The sequence below is a fragment of the Anomaloglossus baeobatrachus genome, chromosome 3 (genome assembly GCF_048569485.1).
Source record: "Anomaloglossus baeobatrachus isolate aAnoBae1 chromosome 3, aAnoBae1.hap1, whole genome shotgun sequence".
Lineage (NCBI taxonomy): Eukaryota > Metazoa > Chordata > Amphibia > Anura > Aromobatidae > Anomaloglossus > Anomaloglossus baeobatrachus.
In genome coordinates, this window is record NC_134355.1 from 54,423,248 (window position 1) to 54,443,957 (window position 20,710).

Sequence of the window (20,710 nt, forward strand, 5' to 3'; positions counted from 1 at the left end):
AACGTGAGTGAATACTCATAACAAAATAGTACTGAGAGAGAAAAAAAGCTAAGGCCCAACAGGGAGGGTGCGGTGTCCCCCAATGATGGCTAAGAGAAAACTATTTTACGGTGAGTACACAAAAATCCGTTTTTCTCTGACGCCTCATTGGGGGACACAGGACCATGGGACGTCCTAAAGCAGTCCCTGGATGGGTAAACAAACAACGCAACCCAAGGACTAGGAACTAGTCACAGATAGCCAGGAGCGCCTACTGAGATAGGTGCTCCACTATCGTTTGCAGAATTTTCCTACCAAGGTTCGCCTCAGCCGAAGCCTGGGTATGGACTCGGTAATGCTTTGAAACAGTATGTAGGCAAGACCAGGTCGCAGCCTTACACCCCTGTTCCACTGAAGCCTGATGCCTAATGGCCCAAGAGGCACCAATTGCTCGCGTGAAATAAGTCCGCAGCCTACTAGGAATGGGCTTGAGTTGCGAGCGGTAGACCTCTTGGATCGCAGAGCGAATCCGGCGAGCCAGCGTTGTCTATGAAGCTGCCTCTCCTTTCTTAGGCCTTTCAGGAATGACGAACAAGGAGTCCATGTTCCTAAAGGGGCTGTCCTGGGAACGTAATATCTGAGAGCCATCACAAGGTCTAGCGAATATAGAACCCTTTCCACCCTATGGACTGGGTGTGGACAAAAGGAAGGCAGAACAATGTCCTCGTTCATATGAAACGGGGAAGTAACCTTCGGAAGAAAATCCGGAAGGGGGCGTGGAACCACCTTGTCCTGATGAAAGATCAGAAAGGGTTCGCGGCAAGAGAGTGCTGCCAGTTCGGAAACTTGTCTGATGGAAGTAATCGCCACTAAGAATGTTACCTTCCAGGAGAGAAGAGCAAGAGAAGATTCCTTAAAAGGTTCAAAGGGGGACCCTGGATACCGTCCAAAACTAGATTGAGCTCCCATAGGTCCAGCGACCGTTTATACTGGGGAACTAGATGGGAAACACCCTTGAGGAAAATCTTGACTTGCGGATTGCAAGCTAGGCGGTATTGATAGAATATTGAGAGAGATGAAACCTGCCTCTTAAGGGAGGTGAGGGGGCCAACCCCTTTTGCAACATGACTGCAAAAAAAAACAAAACAAAAAATCAAGAATTCTGGGGATCGCCAGATGCATAGGTTGGACATTAGATTCCCTGCACTGGGAAAGGAAGGTTTTCCACGTACGGTGGTAAATACGGGAAGAAGGCCGGCTTTCGGGCACTGTACATGGTGATGACGACCGGAGGAGAGAATCTCACTCTTGTTAAAGTCCAGGTCTCAATGGCCAGGCCGTAAGCTTCAGGACTCTGGAGTTCTGATGGGAAATGGGCCCTTGGGTCAGCAGGTCTGGGATGCTTACGAGGCGCCATGAGCAATTGTACTAATTCGGCATACCAGGCTCACCTGGGCTAGTCCGGTGCTATTAGTATCACCGGGACTCCTTCTGCCTTGATCTTCCTGATTACTCGCAGCAGCAGGGGCAGAGGCTAAAAACATGTAAGGTAGACGGAAGCGACTTCAGGAGACTAGAGCATCCGCGCCGATGGACTGTGGATCACGTAACCTGGCTAAGAACGCGGGTACCTTTGCGTTCAACCTTGAGGCCATTAGATCCACGTCTGGTGTACCCCAGCGAGTGCAGATGTGTGGGAACACTTCTGGGTGGAGAAAACACTCTCCGGCGGCCAGGCCTTGGCGACTTAGAAGGTCCGCCACCCAGTTCTCTACTCCCGGTATGTGTAACGCTGAAAACACAGACCCCCGTCGATTCAGCCCAGGTGAGGATCCTGAGGACCTTGAAATAAGCTGTCTTGCTGCTGGTACCTCCCTGCTGATTGACCTACGCCACAGCTGTTGCATTGTCCAATTGGACCTGAATCAAACGACCTGCTAGCAGAAGGGGGGAATGACCTGAGCACGAGAAAGATCGCACTGATTTTCAGGATGATTTCTGGGAAGGGAAGACTCCTGGGGCAACCAACGTCCCCAAGCAGTGTAGAGTCAGTACGCTGCTCCCCAGACTAAGAGGCTGGCGTCCGTGGTCAGGAGTAGCCAGTCCACTTGGGGGAGAAAAACTTCCTCTCAATATGGAAGAGGACTGAAGCCACCAGCAAAGCGCATACCTGACTGAAGGTGTCAGGTGAAAAGTCCGTCAAAGGAAAAAAGGGGCTATTGTCCCAGGCAGCTAGAAGCGCAAGCTACAGTGGGCAGTGGTGTGGCTAAGCGAGCAGTACTGCCTCTATTGCCAAGGCTATCCTACCTAGCACTCTCATACTGAATCGTATGGGGCGAGAGGCTTATGTAGAAGACAGTGTACCGCTTGTTGTAGAGCGGTCGCCTGGTCTTGAGGGAGAAATATCAAGCCCCGAAGGATGTCCAGGGACATGCCCAGGGAGGTGACGGATTTTGACGGGACCGGGGATGATTTGACTGGAGTCAGAAGCCGCCCTAAGCGGGATAGGGTGCCCACAGAGATCTGCACGCTGGTTGAGCCCTTGATGAGGTGGTCATCCAAGCAAGGCAGAACAGCCACTATCCTGGTGTGAAGGGCACTCATGGCGGCCGAAATGATCTTTGTTAAGACCCTTGGTGCTGTGGCAGAGCCGAGGGTAGGGCCACAAATGAAAAAAGGCAGAAGTCCTGAACAGCGAAGCGGAGGAACTTTTGGTGAGCTGGAGGGATGGGTATGTGCAGGTACGCATCCCTGATAGCTAGGGAGGCAAGGAATTCTCCTTTGACCATAAAGGTAATGGACCCTAGGAATTCCATTCTGAATCTCCTTACGTGCACATGTTTGCTCAGGTGTTAGAGGTCCAGGATGGGTCGAACTGACCCGTCCTTTTTTGGGGACCACGAGAGGTTGGAATAGAAGACCTTGAACCTCTCGCCGTCCGGAACCATCACCCCCGCCGTTTGGAAGGAGTGGATCGCTGAGGAGAAGGCCTCGCGGTGTTTTGGAGCCTTTGGGGGGGGGTTAAGAGAAAAGACTGCCCAGGGGATCGGGTCCGGAATTCAATGTGGTAACCAAAAGACACAAGGTATCGCACCCATTTGTGGTCTGAGGCGGCAGCCCAGATGGAGGAGGAAAAGACTCCTCGGTTTTTGTCTAGACTGCCAGGACGAGGTGGACTCGGGGAGAGCTGAGAAGGTCGGGCCCTGCGTGTCTAGTAAAAAAACATCCTGGGCTAGAGATGGGGGAGGGAGGTACTCTTTTTCCTCCCGTGGCGTCAGACAAAAAAAAAAAAAAAGAGCCTGTCCAGACGATCGGCAAACCATCGGTCTGGAAAGGAGTACTGTGAGAGGCTTCTTAGAGACCGAGTCCGCTCTCCATTATCGGAAACAGAGGGCCTTACGGATGGCTATGGTATTTGAAACGGCAATAACTACGCAGGTAGCAGCGTCGAGGGAGGCCTGCACGAGGTACTCTCCCGCCGCAGCAATGTGAACTGTTACGTCTGTGAGGGTCTGAGGGAAACTGGTAGTCCTGGTGCCTGTGCGACCCACACGGAAGGGGAGAGGGACCCGCAGCCTCAAGGCGGAGTGATCGAGCTGCTCCACTTGTCTGTCTGTCGGGTCCTTGAAGGAGGATCCATCAAGTAAAAGACAGGAGGGTCCTTCAGGCAGGTGGAAGCCGGGTGAGGGTCCACCAAGGCCGCATCGGCCCAGCCCTTAGAGACAGCTAAGCTAAAGGGGTACCGGGACTCCACGAGTTTATGGATACCGAAGCGCCGTCAAAAAACATTTTTTTAAAAAATTTTTTTTGAGGTTTCTTCACCCTTTTAAAAGGTGACCGCATGGTCAGTAGTAGTGGATGGGAGATCTTCCACATGCAGAGTTTTGGTTAATTGCTGCAATAAGGGAGTCCATCGCAGCTTGATCGCTCGGGGAGGTTGAAACCAAGGAATCATCTCGGTACAAACATCATTCCCCTTCCTCCGGCTCCTCAGAGACTGCGGAACATGTGGGAGAACCCCATCTGTGAACCCCAGAGGGAGAACCATGGGGGTCATGCCCTTTTTCTGATCTGCAACCAGTGAAGCAGAGGGCTGATTCTTATCAGAAGGACCCTCTATAGAGGTGTCATCAGGCTGCATTCTATCCAGGGCCCCCGAGGGGTGTAAGGACGATGTTGCATAGCCTGCACCAGGTTCTGGGAACTGTGCCCATTCCGGGGAACTGGGAGCCGTAGGCTCTGGGCTGGCAGCGGTTGCTGCGGTGGTGGTGGTGGTGGTGGGGGGGGGAGCTACAGGGGCACCGGACTCACAGAAGGAAGAGGTGCCATCATCCCCTAGTAGCGCAGCGTGGCAGGATAAATTAAAAGTCTTATAGTTGTTGCTGTAGTCGTGCAGGGCATAAAACATGTGACTGCAGCCCCTGGCTGATGAGCCACAAACTCTGATTGTAATGAGGGAGCAATGGTTTACAGAGCTAATGAGCAAGTGAGGATATAACTCACCCAGAACCCTGATGACCCTCCCCCCCCCTGCTCCTATGTCCCAGTTCCTGTGGGAAGGAGGAAGCCAGCTCTGGGAGACGCCCACAGGCTCTGATCACAACAAGAGGGAGCAATGCTCTGCAGGGCTCCTGTGTGAGAACAGGTACGCGCGCTTCCGTGAGGGGGTGTGGCTTATCAAGTGTTGGAGGGGGCGGGGCTTAGCTCTGACAAGAAGGCATGAGAAGATATAGTAAAAAAAAAAAAATGGTGGGAAGGGACGCCCCTTCCCCGCTCCAGCCCTGCACAGCAATGGTGGACAGAAAAAACTCTATAAGTGTACCGCAGCTGTGGGTGCACCGAGTCCTGGGGGCTCTCCCCCTCCCCCACCACAGGTGGAATGCTATGCAGGAGTCTGCAATCAGCCCATGTGCATCCAGTCAGTGTGACCTTTGCTCAAATTCCTGTCAGGGAGCCAGTGTGGAGATTCTGACGCCTGCTGTGAAGCTGCCTCTCCTTTCTTAAGCCCCCGGTCACAGAGCTTATATCAACTCAGAGCCTGCCAGAGGGACTGAGGAAGTTTTTCAGTTGCTCTGGAAATCGGAAGGATCTCACCTCAGCTCCTGTGGAGATGGCAGTCTGCTGCCTGGTCACGCTGATGCAGAGCGTGTATCAACTCAGAGCCTGCCAGAGGGACTGAGGAAGTTTTCATCTGCTCTGGGCTCTGGAAAATCGGTGCCATGAGACCCGTCATCCAGTGAATAACAGCCCAGAATCCAGCGTCGCGGGAGGGGTTACGGGGAGGCGACACTCCGCGTTCCCGCCTGTTGATCGTTTTGGGAAATCGGTCCCTGAAGGAAACAGTCGCCCTCTAAAAACAAAAAATTCTTGCTGCAGTAGTCTGCAGAGATGTGCCTCCTATAGACACTAAGCTAAAACTGAAGTAGCCTGGCTGGGACAGGGGGTGTATACTGCAGGGGAGGAGCTAACATCGTTGCATCTTAGTGTCCTCCTATGGATAAGCAGCATAACACCCATGGTCCTGTGTCCCCATGGTCCTGTGTCCCCCAATGAGACGTCAGAGAAATTTTAATTTTTTTTCTGATTTACCTCTTTATATTTATGTAAAATGAAAATTGTTCTTTTATTCAATAAACTACTGACACGTCTCTGAATTTCCAAGCAATACATTTTTTATTTAATTTCTGAAAATGAGAAATGGTCAAAATAACAAAACAATGCATTGCTTTCAGACCTCAAATAATGCAAAGAAAACAAGTTCATAATCATTTAGAAACAACAATACTAAATGTTTTATCTCAGGAAGAGTTCAGAAATCAATATTTTGTGGAATAACCACAATTTATAAAATCAGCTTTCATGCGTCTTGGCATGCTTTCCACCAGTCTTTCACACTGCGTTTGGGTGACCTTGTGCCCCTCCTGGTGCAAAAAATGTAAGCAGTTCTTCTTTGTTTGATGGCTTGTGACTATCCATCTTCCTCTTGATTACATTCCAGAGGTTTTTAATGGGGTTCAGGTCTGGAGGTTGGGCTGGGCATAACAGTGACCTACAAAAGAACTGCAATTGGCAACTGGGGTGACGTGTATAGCAAGAACAGTTCGTAAGAGGCTCCTAGAGGCAGGGCTCAAGTCACGTAAAACCAAAAAAAAGCCTTTCATCAATGAGAAGCAAAGGAGAGCCAAGCTGAAGTTTGCCAAAGCCCATAAGGATTGGACCATAGAGGACTGGAATAAGGTAATCTTCTCTGATGAGTCTAATTTTCAGTTTTGCCCAACCCCTTGTCATCTAATGGTTAGATGGAGACCTGGAAAGGTGTACAAGCCACAGTATCTTGCTCCCACTGTGAAATTTGGTGGAGGATCGGTGATGATCTGGGGATGCTTCAGCAAGGCTGGAATTAGGCACATTAAGCTTTGTGAAGGACGTATGAATCAAACCGCATACAAGGTTATCCTGGAAAAACAGTTGCTTCCTTCTGCTCAGGCAATGTTCCCCAACTCTGAGGACTGTTTTTTTCCAGCAGGACAATGCGCCATGCCACACAGCTAGGTCAATCAATGTGTGGATGAAGGACCAACATATCAAAACCATGTCATGGTCAGCCCAATCTCCAGACCTGAACCCCATTGAAAACCTCTGGAATGTAATCAAGAGGAAGATGGATAGTCACAAGTCATCAAACAAAGAAGAACTGCTTACATTTTTGCGCCAGGAGTGGCATAAGATCACCCAAAAGCAGTGTGAAAGACTGGTGGAAAGCATAAGACGCATGAAAGCTGCGATTAAAAATAATGGTTATTTCACAAAATATTGATTTCTGAACTCTTCCTGAGGTAAAACATTATTAGTATTGTCGTTTCTAAATGATTATGATCTTGTTTTCTTTGCATTATTTGAGGTGTGAAAGCAATGCATTGTTTTGTTATTTTTACCATTTCTCATTTTCAGAAAATAAATACATAATTTATTGCTTGGAAATTCGAAGACGTGGTCAGTAGTTAATCGAATAAAAGAAATAAAAGAACAATTTACATTTTACTCAAAAAGATAAAGAGAAAAATCAGAAAAACTGAAAATTTTGCAGCGGTCTCAATTTTGGCCAGAGTTGTATATTCCAATTCTATTTCTCTGTACCCAATTAAGGGAGCCATAGGAGACACCAGTCTGCGGTTGCTTACTGTTGTGTATGGGAAAAATATTATGTTCATGCATTGTGACCTGTGCAGAGGACCATTGGTCAGGGAGAGGGAGGAAGTGAGCTGTGATCATAACCTTGGTGTCTTAGTATACATTTAAATAAATATAGTTACCTTTTTAGGCATTAAAATCTTTAAAAATGCACACAATTCACAAATTTGGTGCACAATCAAAATAGTCTTTTTCCAGTCTTAAAAGGAACCTTTCACATACAGGGTAGTCCAATATGGTCCGGTCTGATGCGTCCGTCGCCTCCTCCGTCTTCTGCGATCGCTGTCCTACTTGCTTCGTGTGGATGTCATGCACACAGAGGCCTACATTGCGCTCCTGCGCATGCGCACTTCTCTCTGCCATGCTGAGGGCAGAGCAAAGTACTGTAGTGCGCATGCGGACTTTGACCTTTCGCCGCGCCTGCACATTACAGTACTTTGCTCTGCCCTCAGCATAGCAGAGAGAAGTGCACATGCGCAGGAGCACAATGGAGGGCACGATGTGGATGGTGTAGGATGAGTCATCCACACAAGGCAAGGGAGATGGCAACTGCAAAGATAGAGGGGGTCGCCGGAACCGAGAGCAGCCATGCCCGTCGGACCGGACCACCGCGCAGGTGTGTAGGTGACCGGTTCTCTTTAAAGTCTTTTAGCCACCTCTTGACGGCAAGTCACACATTTCCAAAACGGCAGACGAACTGTGCCAAAACACTGGCACGCTCAAAAATACAACGGGGGGCGGGGTAAGGATTTGAGGTGTGATAAATTGTGATTATTTTACTTATTTATATTTTTTTTAAAAAAAGAAGCCATTAATTAATCAGATGAAAAGATCTGGAATCCCTAAACCCTGCCCACAAACCAGAGAAATAAAAACTATTGAGCACATGAAATTGATGAAAAAAATAGCATAACTGGGCAAAAAAAAAAGAAGAAGAGGCAAATAAATAAAAAAACATAAATAAATAAAAAGATGGAATCAGCTGAATAAAAAGGTAAAAATATTCCAAAATTGCTTAAATATCCTCCAAATAGAAGGAATTTCGAGGAAGGGGGGTGGGTGCGATGATAAGGGTCAAGGTTACCAGAATGTCATCTCTCATAAAAAGATGCCAGAAGAGAAAAACGACAATGTTAACTCCAATAAAGGAATGACACCTATGGGGTTAAAGCCGGTTTTAATGTTGTTTTCTCGCAAGTTGTGGTGGGAAAGCAACAGTCGAGAAAATAATTACGCTCTGCAAATAAAGCGTAGAAAATGTGGATTCCTCACCAGTGGCCGTCCTGCACGGGGCTAGAGGCGAACGCGTTACTTCTGCTTTATTTATATTCAATGCGTTGGCTCATTGATTCTGCACATTTCCCGACGCTGGTACATATTTTAAACAATAAAGGAAAGCTTAAAGCTAAATTTCCTTCCAGCAGCCTGGCCAAGCACATAATGTCTGTACCGAGGGCCATATTGCGGAGCAGCTGATGAGATGCGTGATGAGCGAGCGCCGCGTCTTCGCGATGCCTCTTTGAAAATTGGAATGTGCCTGCAAATCTTCACATATTTAAACACCATCGACCTTATGTAAATAAAATGCTCGGCATTATGGGAAGCGAAGGACGCCCCGCTGGCTTCTTAATTCAAAATATTAATATGGTCACCGACCGAATCAAGGGCAACGTTCTGGTCCACAGCCAAATACCCGGGAGTAAAGGCTCCAGAAATTAGCAAGTGCAAAACAACACACACAAAAATAAGGAACACGCGGACGGCTTAAAGGGGCTCTACTTTACTTCTAAGTGGCGGAACTTGCCAATGCAAAATGTCCAACCAGGCCCCCACTAAAAGAGGTCTTCTCAAATACCCTGGGTACAAAAAGTCTACACTCAAATATCAGTCCCATTCAAATATCAGATTTTTGTCATGGAAAAAATAAAAATCACACCCAGAGGAAATATTTCAGAACTTTTCCCTTTTTTTATAAGTATAAATCCATTGAGAAAAAAAATAAAATAATAAAATTAAATATATATCAATCTCTCTCTCTCTTATTTATACATATCTATCTATCTATATATCTCTATATGAATATGTGTGTGAATGTATATATACACCGTATTTTTCGCTTTATAAGATGCATGTTTCCTCCCAAAAATTTTAGAGGAAAATAGGGGGTGCGTCTTATAAAGCAAATATAGCGGTACCTGAGGGTCCTGTCTGTGCGGTGATCGGGCGGCTGGGTGCCTGTGGCTGCGTGCAAGCGGCCGGGTACCTGTGCTTGCGTGCAGTGGCAGACTGGTACCCGTGGCTGCGTGCGGGCGGCAGTCGGGTGCAGTGTGCGGGCGGCGGCCGGGTGCTGTGTGCGGGCGGCGGCCAGCGGCCGGGTGCTGTGTGCGGGCAGAGGCCGGTGGCCGGGTGCTGTGTGCGGGCAGCGGCTGGGTGCTGTGTGCGGGCAGCGGCTGGGTGCTGTGTGCGGGCAGCGGCTGGGTGCTGTGTGCGGGCAGCGGCTGGGTGCTGTGTGCGGGCAGCGGCTGGGTGCTGTGTGCGGGCAGCGGCTGGGTGCTGTGTGCGGGCAGCGGCTGGGTGCTGTGTGCGGGCAGCGGGCGGGTACCTGTGCGGGCGGCAGATGGCTGCCGCCCGCACGCAAGCACAGGTACCCGGCCACTTGCACGCAGGGTGGGCGGGCAGCCTGCTGGCCGCCACTCTGTGCGTGTGGGGCGGGCAGCTGTGCAGCAAGTTACCCAGTTTGTCCGCGGTCCCAGTTTCAAATGATGGCAGCGGGCGCGTGCGCAGATGAAGCTCTTGAATAAGAGCTCCATCTGCGCACGCGCTCCCCCGGGAGTCAGCGCGTGCGCAGATGGAGCCCTTGGATGAGACCTACATCTGCGCAGGCGCCATTATTTGAACCAGGACCGCGGACACTGGGACACTCACTGCACCGGCCTGCTGCATGACTCACCCGCTGACGCTACCACCACCACCACCACCACGGGCCCCGCGGCTCCTGCCACCCCGGACGCCACCTGCCACCACGGACCCCGCACAACCTCTGCCTCCTGTGACCCCGCTTCACCACCACTGCTGCCCCCCTCCGGTAAGCGAACACCGGATTATAAGATGGACCCCATTTTTCTTTTTGTTATGTCTAAGTTTGGGGTGCATCTTATAAAGCGAAAAGAAGGGAATTTTGTTTACTTACCGTAAATTCCTTTTCTTCTAGCTCTAATTGGGAGACCCAGACAATTGGGTGTATAGGCTATGCCTCCGGAGGCCGCACAAAGTATTACACTCAAAAGTGTTAAGCCCCTCCCCTTCTGCCTATACACCCCCCGTGCTCCCACGGGCTCCTCAGTTTTGGTGCAAAAGCAAGAAGGAGGAAAAAGAATTATAAACTGGTTTAAAGTAACTTCAATCCGAAGGAATATCGGAGAACTGAAACCATTCAACATGAACAACATGTGTACACAAAAAAACAGGGGCGGGTGCTGGGTCTCCCAATTAGAGCTAGAAGAAAAGGAATTTACGGTAAGTAAACAAAATTCCCTTCTTCTTTGTCGCTCTATTGGGAGACCCAGACAATTGGGACGTCCAAAAGCAGTCCCTGGGTGGGTAAAATAATACCTCGTAAGAGAGCCGTAAAACGGCCCTTTCCTACAGGTGGGCAACCGCCGCCTGAAGGACTCGTCTACCTAGGCTGGCATCCGCCGAAGCATAGGTATGCACCTGATAGTGTTTCGTGAAAGTGTGCAGGCTCGACCAGGTAGCCGCCTGACACACCTGCTGAGCCGCAGCCTGGTGCCTCAAAGCCCAGGACGCGCCCACGGCTCTGGTAGAATGGGCCCTCAGCCCTGATGGAACCGGAAGCCCAGCCGAACGGTAAGCTTCGATAATTGGCTCCTTGATCCACCGAGCCAGGGTTGATTTGGAAACCTGTGACCCTTTACGCTGGCCAGCGACAAGGACAAAGAGTGCATCCGAGCGGCGCAGGGGCGCCGTGCGAGAAATGTAGAGTCTGAGTGCTCTCACCAAATCTAACAAGTGCAAATCCTTTTCACATTGGTGAACTGGATGAGGATAAAAAGAAGGTAAGGAGATATCCTGATTGAGATGAAAGGAGGATACCCCCTTAGGGAGAAAATCCGGAACCGGACGTAGAACCACCTTGTCCTGGTGAAACACCAGGAAAGGGGCTTTGCACGACAATGCTGCTAGCTCAGACACTCGCCGAAGAGAAGTGACTGCTACTAGAAAAAACCACTTTCTGCGAAAGTTGTGAGAGGGAAATATCTCTCATTGGCTTGACTGGTGGTTTCTGAAGAACCATCAGAACCCCGTTTAGATCCCAGGGTTCTAACGGCCGCTTGTAAGGTGGAACGATGTGACAAACCCCCTGCAGGAACGTGCGTACCTGTGGAAGCCTGGCTAGGCGCTTCTGGAAAAACACAGAGAGCGCTGAGACTTGTCCCTTAGGGGAGCCGAGCGACAAACTCTTTTCCAGTCCAGATTGAAAGAAGGACAGAAAAGTGGGCAAGGCAAAAGGCCAGGGAGAAAAAACCCTGAGCAGAGCACCACGACAGGAAAATTTTCCACGTCCTGTGGTAGATCTTGGCGGACGTTGGTTTCCTAGCCTGTCTCATAGTGGCAATGACGTCTTGAGATAACCCTGAAGACGCTAGGGTCCAGGACTCAATGGCCACACAGTCAGGTTGAGGGCCGCAGAATTCAGATGGAAAAAACGGCCCTCGAGATAGCAAGTCTGTTTGGTCTGGTAGTGTCCACGGTCGGCCGACCGTGAGATGCCACAGATCCGGGTACCACGACCACCTTGGCCAGTCTGGAGCGACGAGGATGGCGCGGCGGAAGTCGGTCCTGATCTTGCGTAACACTCTGGGCAACAGTGCCAGCGGAGGAAACACATAAGGGAGCTGAAACTGCGACCAATCCTGAACTAAGGCGTCTGCCGCCAGAGCTCTGGGATCTTGAGACCGTGCCATGAACATTGGTACCTTGTTGTTGTGCCGGGACGCCATGAGGTCGACGTCCGGCACCCCCCAGCGGCAACAGATCTCCTGAAACACGTCCGGGTGAAGGGACCATTCCCCTGCGTCCATGCCCTGGCAACTGAAATAATCTGCTTCCCAGTTTTCCACGCCTGGGATGTGAACTGCGGAGATGGTGGAGGCCGTGGCTTCCACCCACATCAAAATCCGCCGGACTTCCTGGAAGGCTTGCCGGCTGCGTGTGTCGCCTTGGAGGTTGAAGTATGCCACCGCTGTGGAATTGTCCGACTGAATTCGGATCTGCTTGCCCTCCAGCCACTGCTGGAACGCTTTCTGGGCAAGATACACTGCCCGTATGTCCAGAACGTTGATCTGAAGCGAGGACTCTTGCTGGGTCCACGTACCCTGAGCCCTGTGGTGGAGAAAAACCGCTCCCCACCCTGACAGACTCGCGTCTGTCGTGACTACTTCCCAGGATGGGGGTAGGAAGGATATCCCCTTCGATAATGAAGCGGGAAGAAGCCACCACCGAAGGGAAGCTTTGGTCGCCTGAGAGAGGGAGACGGTCCTGTCGAGGGACGTCGGCTTCCTGTCCCATTTGCGTAGGATGTCCCATTGAAGGGGACGCAGGTGAAACTGCGCGAAAGGGACTGCCTCCATTGCTGCCACCATCTTCCCCAGGAAGTGCATGAGGCGCCTCAAGGGGTGTGACTGGCCTTGAAGGAGAGATTGTACCCCTTTCTGTAGAGGCTACTGCTTGATCAGCGGAAGCTTCACTATCGCTGAGAGGGTATGAAACTCCATGCCAAGATATGTCAGCGATTGGGCCGGTGTCAGATTTGACCTTGTAAAATTGATGATCCACCCGACACCCTGGAGAGTCTCCAGGGTAGCGTCGAGGCTGTGTTGGCATGCCTCTTGAGAGGGTGCCTTGATCAGTATCCAAGTACGGAATCACCGAGTGACCCTGAGAGTGGAGGACCGCTACTACAGTAGCCATAACCTTGGTAAAAACCCGTGGGGCTGTTGCCAGGCCGAACGGCCGTGCCACGAATTGCAGGTGTTCATTTCCTATGGCGAAGCGCAAGAAGCGCTGGTGCTCTGGAGCAATCGGTACATGGAGATAAGCATCTTTGATATCGATCGATGCAAGGAAATCTCTTTGGGACATTGAGGCGATGATGGAGCGGGGGGATTCCATCCTGAACCGTCTGGTTTTTACATGTTTGTTGAGCAGTTTCAGGTCCAGGACCGGGCGGAAAGACCCGTCCTCTTTTGGGACCACAAACAAGTTGGAGTAAAAACCGTGGCTCAGTTGCTGAAGAGGAACCGGGATCACCACTCCTTCTGCCTTCAGAGTGCGCAGCGCCTGCAGAAGAGCCTCGGCTCGCTAGTGAGGCGGGGATGACCTGAAGAATCGAGTCGGGGGACGAGAGGTGAACTCTATCTTGTAACCGTGAGACAGAATGTCTCTCACCCAGCGGTCTTTTATTTGTGGCAGCCAGGTGTCGCAAAAGCGGGAAAGCCTGCCACCGACCGAGGATGCTACTAGAGGAGGTCGAAAGTCATGAGGAAGCCGCTTTGTTAGCGGCGCCTCCGGTGGCCTATTAAGGATGTGACTTAGACCGCCATGCATCAGAGTTCCTTTGTTCTTTCTGAGACCTTTTGGACGAGGAGAATTGGGACCTGCCCGCGCCCTGAAAGGACCGAGACCTCGACTGCCCTCTCCTCCGTTGGGGTATGTCCTGTTTGGACTGGGGTAAGGATGTATCCTTTCCCTTGGATTGTTTGATGATTTCATCCAGACGCTCGCCAAACAGCCTGTCGCCAGAAATTGGCAAACTGGTTAAGCGCTTTTTGGAAGCAGAATCTGCCTTCCATTCCCGTAGCCACAAGGCCCTGCGGAGTACCACCGAATTGGCGGCCGCGACCGCCGTACGGCTCGCAGAGTCCAGGACAGCAATAATAGCGTAAGACGCAATTGCCGAGGTCTGGGTGGTAATGGATGCCACTTGCGGCGCGGCCGTGCATGTGGCTGCTTCAATTTGTGCTTGACCTGCTGAGATAGCTTGTAGCGCCCATACAGCTGCGAATGCTGGGGCAAAAGAAGCTCCGATAGCTTCATAGATGGATTTCAACCAGAGCTCCATCTGCCTGTCAGTGGCATCCTTGAACGAGGCCCCCTCGTCCACTGCAAGTATGGATCTAGCCACCAGTCTGGAGATTGGAGGATCCACTTTGGGACACTGAGTCCAACCTTTAACCACGTCAGGGGGAAAAGGATAACGTGTATCCTTAAGGCGCTTAGAAAAAACGCTTATCTGGATAAGCATGATGATTCTGGACTGCCTCTCTGAAATCAGAGTGGTCTAGAAACATACTCGGTGTAAGAGAAGCTGACTCCTCCGCCGGAGGAGCTGAGGGAGAAATATCCAGCATTTGATCGATGGACGCAATAAGAACGTTCAGTATGGCGTCCCCGTCTGGAGTATTAAGATTGAGAGCGCCCTCAGGATCAGAATCCTGATCAGCTGTCTCCACAGTATCAACCAGAGATTCCCCCCGCTGAGACCCTGAACAATATGATGTCGAGGGAAATTCTAAGCGAGCCCGCTTAGTCGGTCTGGGGCTGGGGTCTAAGTCAGAACCCTCAGCCTGGGATGTATGAGATACCCCTTGTTGGTCCAACTGAGGGGGGCCAGGGAACAATGATTCAACAGAGTCCCTTTGCTGAGATACCGGCCTGGACTGCAAGGCTTCTAGTATCTTAGCCATAGTCTCAGAGAATTTTGTAAACTCCGTCCCCGTCACCTGGACAGTGTCAACAGGTGGCTCCCCCTGGGCCCCTCTTAGCAGAGGCCCTGGCTGAAAAAGTGTCACAGGGGCCGAACATTGCACACAATGAGGGTCAATGGAACCTGCCGGCAGCTGGGTCGTACAAGCGACGCAGGCAGCATAATAAGCCTGTGTTTTTGGCACCCCTGCCTTTTGTGGGCGCCATGCTATTGTTTTCCCTGAGTAACACACTAGGGTATATAGCCAGAATGAACTGTGCTCATACAGTGTAAAATATATACTAAAAACAAATAATGTATCAGTACACTACAGCACCATGAGGCTAGCACCACAGGGGCTGCTTACCATCCGCCTAAAGCGGTTATGAGGCCACCAGAGACCGTGTCTGGGTCTCTCAGGGTTTGTCCCTCTCTGCAGCGTCGTAGGAACTGACAGGAAATGGCTGCGGCGTCCTGACGAGAGGAGGGAGCCGTGGCCGAGGTGCTCACACTGTGCACAGTGAGGGGGGTGGAGTATGGAAATCATACTCCAGCCCTCAGTGCTGCTCTTCCGTGCAGCGTCCCGCCCTTCCCCTGCCTGTCAGGGCTGAGGGCGGGAGAAAGGGAAACTAGGCCGCAAGCCAAGCCGGGGACTCGAGTATAAGCGTGGCCGCCGTAAAAGCGCGGCTAACGCCGAAGTCCCCGGCGAACTACAAGTCCCAGCCGCGCCGCAGTTTCCCATGGCAGCGGCGGTTAGCGCGGTAGCCCCTACATATAAACACACTCAGCGACGCTGAGTGTGTAATGGCACAGTTTAAACCGGTCCCCCGGTGCACTAGCACACCCAGCAAAGCTGAGGTGTTGCCGTGCGCGGTCCCCACAGGGATACAGAGTACCTTCACGTAGCAGGGCCATGTCCCTGAACGGTACCCGGCTCCTTCCAGCAGGCTCCATAGGAGTTGTGGATGAAGCACGGTCTCAGTGCCTGGAGACCGATAGGATCCCACTTAACCCAGAGCCCTGAGGGGGATGGGGAAGGAAAGCAGCATGTGGGCTCCAGCCTCCGTACCCGCAATGGATACCTCAACCTTAACAACACCGCCGACAAGAGTGGGGTGAGAAGGGAGCATGCTGGGGGCCCTATATGGGCCCACTTTTCTTCCAACCGACATAGTCAGCAGCTGCTGCTGACTAATCTGTGGAGCTGTGCTGTGCGTGTCTGACCTCCTTCGCACAAAGCAAAAAACTGAGGAGCCCGTGGGATCACGGGGGGTGTATAGGCAGAAGGGGAGGGGCTTAACACTTTTGAGTGTAATACTTTGTGCGGCCTCCGGAGGCATAGCCTATACACCCAATTGTCTGGGTCTCCCAATAGAGCGACAAAGAAATACGGTGTGTATATATATATGTGTATATTAATATATATATATATATATATATATATATATATATATATATATATATATATATATATATATATATACATACATACATACATACACACATACATATACACACACACATTATATCTATCTATCTATACACATACATACATATATATGTATATGTATATAGTGATTGCATAAGTGTGTACGCCCCTATCATAGTATGAGCCCATGTTACATGGTAGTCATTACACAGCTGCAATCATTTGCAGCAATTTGGATTAACCCCTCAAAAAGTTTTCAGGCCTTTCTTGCCCTGACATTTTCTAAGTTGCATTTTAGGGTTTTGTTTTTTTTCTTTTTAACCACAAAGATGCAGCGTCCCAAAAAAACGCACCAAAAACGCATTAAAAAAAGCTGTGTTTTTGACATGTTTTTACCGCATTATGCCCAATAGGTTTTTTTAAGTCAAATCTATTGACTGGAGGGCTCAAAAATGCTAGAAAAACGCAAAAAGAATTGACATGCAGACTCTTGGGTGTATCTTCAAAAACACAGCTAAGATGCAGCCAACAAAAGATGCTCAGTGTAGACCGCAAAATCAAAATCTCAAACTTTGCTGGGAGAAGGAAAATCATGCATATAGGTGTATCTTTGTGACCTCAAAAACGCACCAAAAACGCAGCAAAATATGCCCTGTGTGAATTTAGACTTACAGCAAAAGTCAGAGTTTGCAAACAGCTGACAACACAGCAAAGGGATCTCATTGTTGAAAGTTATCAGTAAGAGAAGGATGCACTAAAAGTTTTTCTAAGGTATTAGATATGTCATGGACAATGAAGAAGTAATCAAGAAGTGGCTTAAATTTGGCATAACAGTGATATTACCTAGAACCCGATGTCCCTCAAAAATCGATGAAAAGATTGGTCTGAGAGGCTAACTACAGGCCCAAAGTAATTCTAACCCCATCCACAGTCGTCTAAACAATGGGAGAATTACGTACTGTTTCCACTAAGTTTGTACTTTATGCCCTTATTTTTCAAGGTAAAACTAATGGAGTCATTTTAAACTACTTGTCCTGAAAAAACAAGCCTACATATGCCTAAAAAAAATTAGTAATAAATTAAAATTATTTGTGGGAGAAAAGAATTACTGAAAGGATAGAGGGCAAAATTTTAGTTTTGGCAAATTTTTGTTTGTTTAAAATAGAATCCGTCAGCCTTTTGTGGTTTTTTTTTTTTGTTATTAATATGGATACAGGGTAAAGGTGAAATTAACCATACCTGTATGCCTCCTGGATTATGAGCCGTTTTGCGAAAATCCTCTTTTATATTTTCTAGGCTGCCCATAAGATAAGCCGGCTTCCGGTCTTAATTTCTCCTCCTCTTCTCTTTAGTATGGGTCTGTGATGTCAGGATCGCGGCTGGAAATCCTGTGCCTGCGCATTCTGCATGCGGTCTCTCCCCCTGTACTTCACAGTGACTCCGTGGCGCCTGCGCATACCAATTTCCGGCCGCGGAGGAGGAGATATTGGGGATAATGAAGACCAGAGACAAGATTATCTTCCGGGTAGTGCACGCCCAATAGCCCGGAAGATATAAAAGAGCAATATTCCAAAGCAACCCAGCATCCAGGAGGCATACAGGTATGGCTAATTTCGCTTTTATGCCAACTGTATGCCCATAATAACTAAAACACAGCAAAAGGGTAACAGATTCCCATTAAATGGTCACAGTTTACAATAGAAAGTAATTTACAATCGGTAGATGTGAGGACACAATCATTACATCGCTCTGGAGCCCCGGCCTAACGTGAATAGACCCAGGATCCGCTCTTGGAAATTTCTAGAACAGTTTCTAAAAAGGTTGGGTGATGACGTCCATGGTGATCAGTTTGGTTATAACATTTTTAACAATAAATCTATTCTGTTAAGCAGGAATATATTAAAGATTTGCCATTCATGATGGTGGAAAAGCTGGGTGATAAAATATATGGCATAAAAGAAATTCATCAACCTCTTTTCTCTGGAAAAGTGGCATTAAATATTTTATTGCCTTTTTTTGCTCTCCAAATGGTGGGGGATTAGTTGGCCCTAATATTGACTAATTCAGACCACAAAAGTGGTGGAAAGTATAGCAAAATGAACTTTGAACGATGCACCAAATTCATTATTAGATGAGTACTAAAAGCCAGTTTCAATGAATTCCCACCTTTTTTTTTTTTTTTTTTTATTCGCCCCACTTATGATTTTGGCATTTATTCATAAATACATAAGTTGCAATGTAGAGAACTTTGCTTAGGCATAGCAGGTCATAAAGGGATGCAATGGCCCCACATATTCAATAGCATATAAAGTCATACGAGGCTCATCTTCAATGCCACACCTTACCCACTCACTCTAAATGATGTGGGGGGAAAAAAAAAAAAATCAAAAAGGAAAATAAGTGGATCCCCAAAGAGTCTGGATTAAAAAAAAAAACAAAAAAAACTAACTAACTATGAAAGAAAAAATATAAAAAAGAAAAAAAAATTAAACGAGAAAAAAAAAAAAAAAAATAATGAGACAAGGAGGGGGAGAAAAAAACAAACAAACAGTAAAACCAAAAGCAACAAGATAAAAAAAAAACAAACAAATGAAACATTAAAAAAATGAAAATCAAACCAAAAGATAAAAAAAAAATACATAAAAATGAAAAATATATTAAAAAAATGAAAAAAAAAAGTAAAACCCAAAGTGACAAAAAAAAATTTTGTAATACTAAAAAAAAAAAGGCCACGATTAACAATTATACACACAAAGAAATTATGATAAAATATAAAATTAATAACACTTTACCACTCTAAAATATGTAATAAAAAAACTAAGACATATTGAAAAAGAAATTAAAAAGAAAAAATTAAATTAAAAATAATTAAATTGAATTACAAAATTAAAAATTAAAAAGAAAAAAAAAAACAGAAAAAAAATTAAACAAGGAGAAAAAAAGTAAAACCCAAAGAGTCAAGATAAAAAAACACTAAAAATTAAAAATAAAATAAAAAATATATATTAAGAAAAAAAATGAAATGCGAAGAAAAAAAGTAATGCCTAAAGTGACAATAAAAAAAAAAAAGTATTGAAAAAAAAATTTAAAAAAAAGTCATCACGATTAATATAAGCTATAGTAAAAACACAAAAAAATAGTGATATTAATTTTATATTCTAACACCTTACCACTCTAAAAAAAAATAATAAATAAAACAAGGATAAAAAAAAAGTAAGACCCAAAAAGAGACAATAAAATAATAATAAAAAAAAAAAAAAAATGATATTATATATTACTAATGCAATGCAGCACGCATTCATCCCCACACCTACATACACACACGTGCAGGCGCACACACTTCATGGCTGTCCCTTTCTAAGAAGGTTATAGTTTTAGGTTTCTGTTCAGCCATCAGACCTCCTTAAACACAAACAAAGCCATTAGTCTGGGCACATACGCAATTTATGCCATAAGTCATGATCTTCAAACTCAATCCAAACAGCAATGCTAATAAAAAAAAGCGCTACAGAAATGCAAAAGGCACTGAGCTGTGCAAATGTAAATGACAAGCCTGCCAAGCCATTAAAACTAATGGCCTGCACTGGCCAAGCGGCTCTGGGTGAATTCACATGCAAATTTGTATGCAAAATGTTCAAGCACTTTCCGGGCCATGATATACCATTAACTGTAAGCCACTTTTTTTTTATATTGGTGCCAAGATACATTTACCACGTAAAATAACGTATGTGAAGTGGTGTACCTTCTATTAAACCGTTCTCTGTGAGGACCCTTAGGAGCATGAGATACTTCTGGGTGGTTGGAACAGTAGAGAATCCTTTCTGGTGTCTGCATGAGGGAGGAAAGAATCACAAACTCAGGATTAAAGTATAATAGCCACAATGCCAGCTTAAAAGTTAAGAGTTTATCTAATATTGAAGTAAAAAAAAAAAAAAAAGTGATAACCACCGACGTAGCTCAACACTGTAATACCATTGATCTGATAGGATCAACAACCCTCAGGGGCGTCACTTGAGCGTTGCAGCTAATCAGTGGAAATGTTCACAATTTGTCTATATCAAGGCGCACTACATTCAAACAGTAAGAGTATAGCATTTTTCCTGTCCGAGTACAGGGTGGGGAGCAGAGGGGCTTTTTTGACCCCCCTCCCCAAACGCAGCTATTGTAAAATTTGTAACATTGGGACATTGCATCAAATTATTCCCTGTGGTATTGCGTTGCGACCTGAGACATCCTACGGCTTCGACACAGGTGGACCGCTATGTCAGTCAGAAGCACTAAAGGGACTCGTCAGTACAGAATGACTGTTCACATCAAGCACAGGCGCTCTGCATCATGGCCAATCA

At 47.6% G+C, this 20,710-nt stretch overlaps 1 protein-coding gene across 1 annotated transcript in view; it reads right to left on the reverse strand.

Moving 5' to 3' along the window:
• The window catches only part of LRPPRC (leucine rich pentatricopeptide repeat containing), a 334,390-nt gene that overhangs the window by 128,407 nt on the left and 185,273 nt on the right, over nucleotides 1–20,710 (reverse strand). Inside the window, exon 22 of the mRNA XM_075339187.1 lies at nucleotides 20,107–20,192. Coding sequence (XP_075195302.1) covers nucleotides 20,107–20,192 — 86 coding nt within the window. The remainder of the gene's footprint in view (nucleotides 1–20,106; nucleotides 20,193–20,710) is intronic.